This window comes from Limulus polyphemus, unplaced genomic scaffold (assembly GCF_000517525.1).
Source record: "Limulus polyphemus unplaced genomic scaffold, Limulus_polyphemus-2.1.2 Scaffold4769, whole genome shotgun sequence".
NCBI lineage: Eukaryota > Metazoa > Arthropoda > Merostomata > Xiphosura > Limulidae > Limulus > Limulus polyphemus.
The window spans coordinates 39,926-44,009 of NW_013670379.1; the positions used below are offsets into that span (position 1 = coordinate 39,926).

Sequence of the window (4,084 nt, forward strand, 5' to 3'; positions counted from 1 at the left end):
TGTTTTTAATTGTGTACCAGTTGAACGTTGAATATTATTTATGATTTTAACTTTATACACAAGTGCCAAAATACCATAATTATGTTCTTTCTGTTGTACCTACGTTGGCTTTCTGTGTTGGTGGTGTCGGTGGTGGTGGAGTCTTTTACTGGGTAGTGTGATTTGTTTTTAGTTTTTGTTCTGTTGTTGTTATGTTTGTATTGTTTATTATGTTATATATCGTTTGTTTTATGTCTTTATATTTCTGGCATTTTTTATAATTGGTAGTATGGTTCTCGTTACAATTACTGCATTTAGCTTTTTCCTGAGATCGGAAGCATTCAGAAGATCCACAGTTTTCTCCGCATCCAACACAGCATGTGGTAAATTTGCAGGCAGCTACCACATATCCAAATATTTGACAGATAAAATACTGCGTTTACTACAACTGCTGGTGTTTTAGCTTCTTCCGCTGTGCATTTTTGAAACCACATTATTAATCCATTTTGGGTGTGTTTTGGTGCTTTCTGTAGTTACTTTGATTAAATTTGTGGGTGTGTTGGTTTTTGTAGAAATTATTTTTTCTATTCTTGTGTGCTTTATTTTCAAGTCTGTTATTTCCTTTTTGACTTGTTCGAGATCTATTGACGGGTGAATATCTCTTATGACAAAGAGCTTTTGTTGTTGGCCGCTTCCTGGTAGATGAATACGTATTCTTCCGAGTTGAACGCCTCCAGAGGCCATGTTTTTTAATAGAGCATTGAGGTCATTAGGCTCACCTTTGGCTAGTTTTTTGATTTGTAAGATCTCTGCCGCAAGTTGGGGTTCTCTGCATTGTGTTGGGATGCCTTCAATGATGATGGTGTAATTGGGTTTGTTAGTAGATTCCGTTGCTGTTGTTTCAGTCTGTATTTTTGTGTTTTTCTTCTATTTATATGTTTTGTTTAGTGTTCTTTTTTGGATTTTTTGTTTAGTACCTCTGTGAATTCTTGTTGTGTGTTTGTGTTCTTATCTTGTGTGTCATTGATGTCAGTGTGTGGTTGAGATGAGTTATGTGGTTTCTTGACTTTTTCGTTGTTTTCTTGATTACTGATAGATTCAGAATCGCTGCTTTCATCATTTGAGGCATTGCTGTCACTGCTCTCTGAGTCTTTATCTGTGTATAATATACTGTCTGACGTTGTTTTTTTATCTTCTTGTTAGTCTTCTTTGTTCTCAACCGAGAACTTTAAGGCTTTGTAACTTGTTTATAGTATGGCTGTTGTTTTGTGTTGTTTTTTTTTTTCCAAGGCCATTAGTGCTAGGCTTACCTTTTTCGGTGCTCCAAAGAAGTTCCTGGGGTACATTCTTCAGCCTGGCATGACAGAATCACACTTGTGTTGTTCCACATCCTTGGGCTGTCGAACACTAATCAGAAGTTATTGATGATCTTTCGCACTTCACTTGGTGAAGTCGATGTTCTGTGTTCTTATGGAGTTGCCGCTCTCTGTATTGTTTCCATTGTTTTTTCTTTATTGTTGACACCGCAGTTAACGGCTTCTCCTTGGGGATCGGTTTCGGGAATAGACGTGGACGTTTAGCTATCGTACAGGTACTCGAATGTTGAGCTTTTCCTGCGTGCATGCGCAGCTTTTAAACCGCTGCGCGGGAAGCGGCCGCCGTAAACGGGAGACAGACGAACGCTTGGACAGACACCACGGTACGCAACATATATAATATAAAAACCTCTTTGTTAAAATATGAAAATGTATAATAATATGCCAACCACGCTATACATAACAATGTAAAGTATTATGTTGGTAAAGTGTAATTTTTCAGAAATTTTATTAATGTCACAACACATCAGAATTAGAGTAAGATTTGTTTACCACTATATGATTAATTTATTTCAATAACATATTATTACCAGCAAGATACTATTCTTAATCCCAGAGCAGGTCAAGTGATCGCAGCATCAACGGGAGAAGACTGCATTAGTGATTATTAATAAGGACTTATGAGTGAAAGTACAGCTTAATAATATATCAACCATACTACACCTGCTATATCTAGTGCCGTTGAGGTTTCTCGACCAATACCAGAGCTCTTCAGGCTACATAGATATAGTAGCACTTGACAACAACATATAAGAATTAAGGTAAGGATTATCTGACATATATTTTATTATTTACAACTAGGGTATTGAATGAGATATTGTTTGTAAGATAATTGATATCAAAAAGTAATTTCAAAAATTTCCGGTTTGGTTGCAGCACCAGCTGTGTTACAAGACCAGCCATCTCGTTCATAGGACAGGTATATCATAATTATAAATATAGCGGTGGGACAGCGGTAAGTCTACGGATTTATAACGCTAAAATCAGGGGTTTCTGTCCCCTCGGTGGATACAACAAATAGCCCAATGTGGCTTTGCTATACAACACACACAAACCTTCAATTTTTATCCGCGGCATAGCGGGTCATAGAATGGCTTTGAGTTTTTGTCAGATACAAAATTTTAACTCATAGCTCCATCTGTTGACCGATTTGAGATCTAATTACCGCCACGGCTATTGAGGATTCCCTCTTGCTTATTATGTAAAGCTAAACACACGCTTCAGGTTTGATGATTCTATGCTTCTTGCTGAAATTGTCAACCTAAGAAGTAGTAAAAAAACTTATTGTAGAAATCACCTATTAGGAATTAATGATGTCATATTCGGAGAGAACTTTATTAAAGTCTGTGAAAAAAAACAAAAGTCATCGAATGTTTCCTCAGTCAGCCAGAACTCTTATAACTTGTTTCCCAGTTTTTGTAGTTGGTTTTGGTAACTACATGATTTTAACAACACAAAGGTTCGTCTGAGTAGGTGAGAGAGCGTGGTGCGCAGTACTTCATTATTTTGCCACACCCATGGAGTAATGTGGGTTCAAAGTGAACGAGAAGTACGTGCACACAGAAATTGTGCACGTTTCCAAGCTAAACGAGCATTTACCTGCAGTTAGAGCACAAAACTCACACACCAGTAACTGCCAGCTGTCACCTTTAATGTCAAGATACAATATTCCAGTCCTTGGTTGGAATAGGAAACAACGAATTTATCGATTCAGACGTAACATTATTTGAAAACTGGTGGTTTTCAGAAATTAACAGTTCGTACTCTTGCTATATTATCTATCCCTCAAAGTTTTTATATGGATCATAAAATGGAAAACCACACATGGTTATCGAAATGGAAACAGTTAAGCCTCTCATAGTCAGCTGAGGAGTAAAAAATTTGACTTGATCTGATTTTCTATGTCCTCATAATTTACTTATCTTTTCTGACTGATTAAATTGTAACCCATTGTCTTGAGTAATAATTCCATCTTCCGAACGATAAAGAAGTCAGATACAGTACTTTTGTAGTAAATAAAATCAATTTTGAAAGAGGAATGGCAAGGACAAACAATAAAATATTTTTCGGTATTAAAAATGTGACAAAACAAAGCTGTGTTCTCATATTTTTTGGATATTTCCTGCTTCATACAGGACAAATTACCTGATAAATTGAGAATAATGAAAGTATGTATCGATGAAGTATTCACTACTTATGATGATAATAACTTGTTATACAGTTTGTTAGATTAATAACCTGTTATATAGCTTGTTAGATTAGTAACTTGTCATATAGCTTGTCAGATTAGTAACTTGTCATATAGCTTGTTAGATTAATAACCTGTTATATAGCTTGTTAGATTAGTAACTTGTCATATAGCTTGTTAGATTAGTAACTTGTCATATAGCTTGTTAAATTAGTAACTTGTCATATAGCTTGTTAGATTAGTAACTTGTCATATAGCTTGTTAGATTAGTAACTTGTTATACAGCTTATTAGATTAGTAACTTGTCATATAGCTTGTCAGATTAGTAACTTGTTATATAGCTTGTTAGATTAGTAACTTGTTATACAGCATGTTAGATTAGTAACTTGTTATATAGCCTGCTAGATTAATAACTTATTATATAGCTTGTTAGATTAGTAACTTGTCACATAGCTTGTTAGATTAGTAACTTGTCATATAGCTTGTTAGATTAGTAACTTGTTATATAGCTTGTTAGATTAGTAACTTGTTATACAGCATG

The 4,084-nt window shown here is 35.2% G+C and overlaps 1 protein-coding gene across 1 annotated transcript in view; it reads right to left on the minus strand.

Annotated features, from left to right (window-relative positions):
* The window catches only part of LOC111088927 (caveolin-1-like), an 8,257-nt gene extending 6,899 nt beyond the window's left edge, over positions 1 to 1,358 (minus strand). Inside the window, exon 1 of the mRNA XM_022400274.1 lies at positions 1,290 to 1,358. Within this exon, the coding sequence (XP_022255982.1) occupies positions 1,290 to 1,325 (36 nt within the window). The 5' untranslated portion in view covers positions 1,326 to 1,358. The remainder of the gene's footprint in view (positions 1 to 1,289) is intronic.
* Positions 1,359 to 4,084: the final 2,726 nt, after the last annotated feature.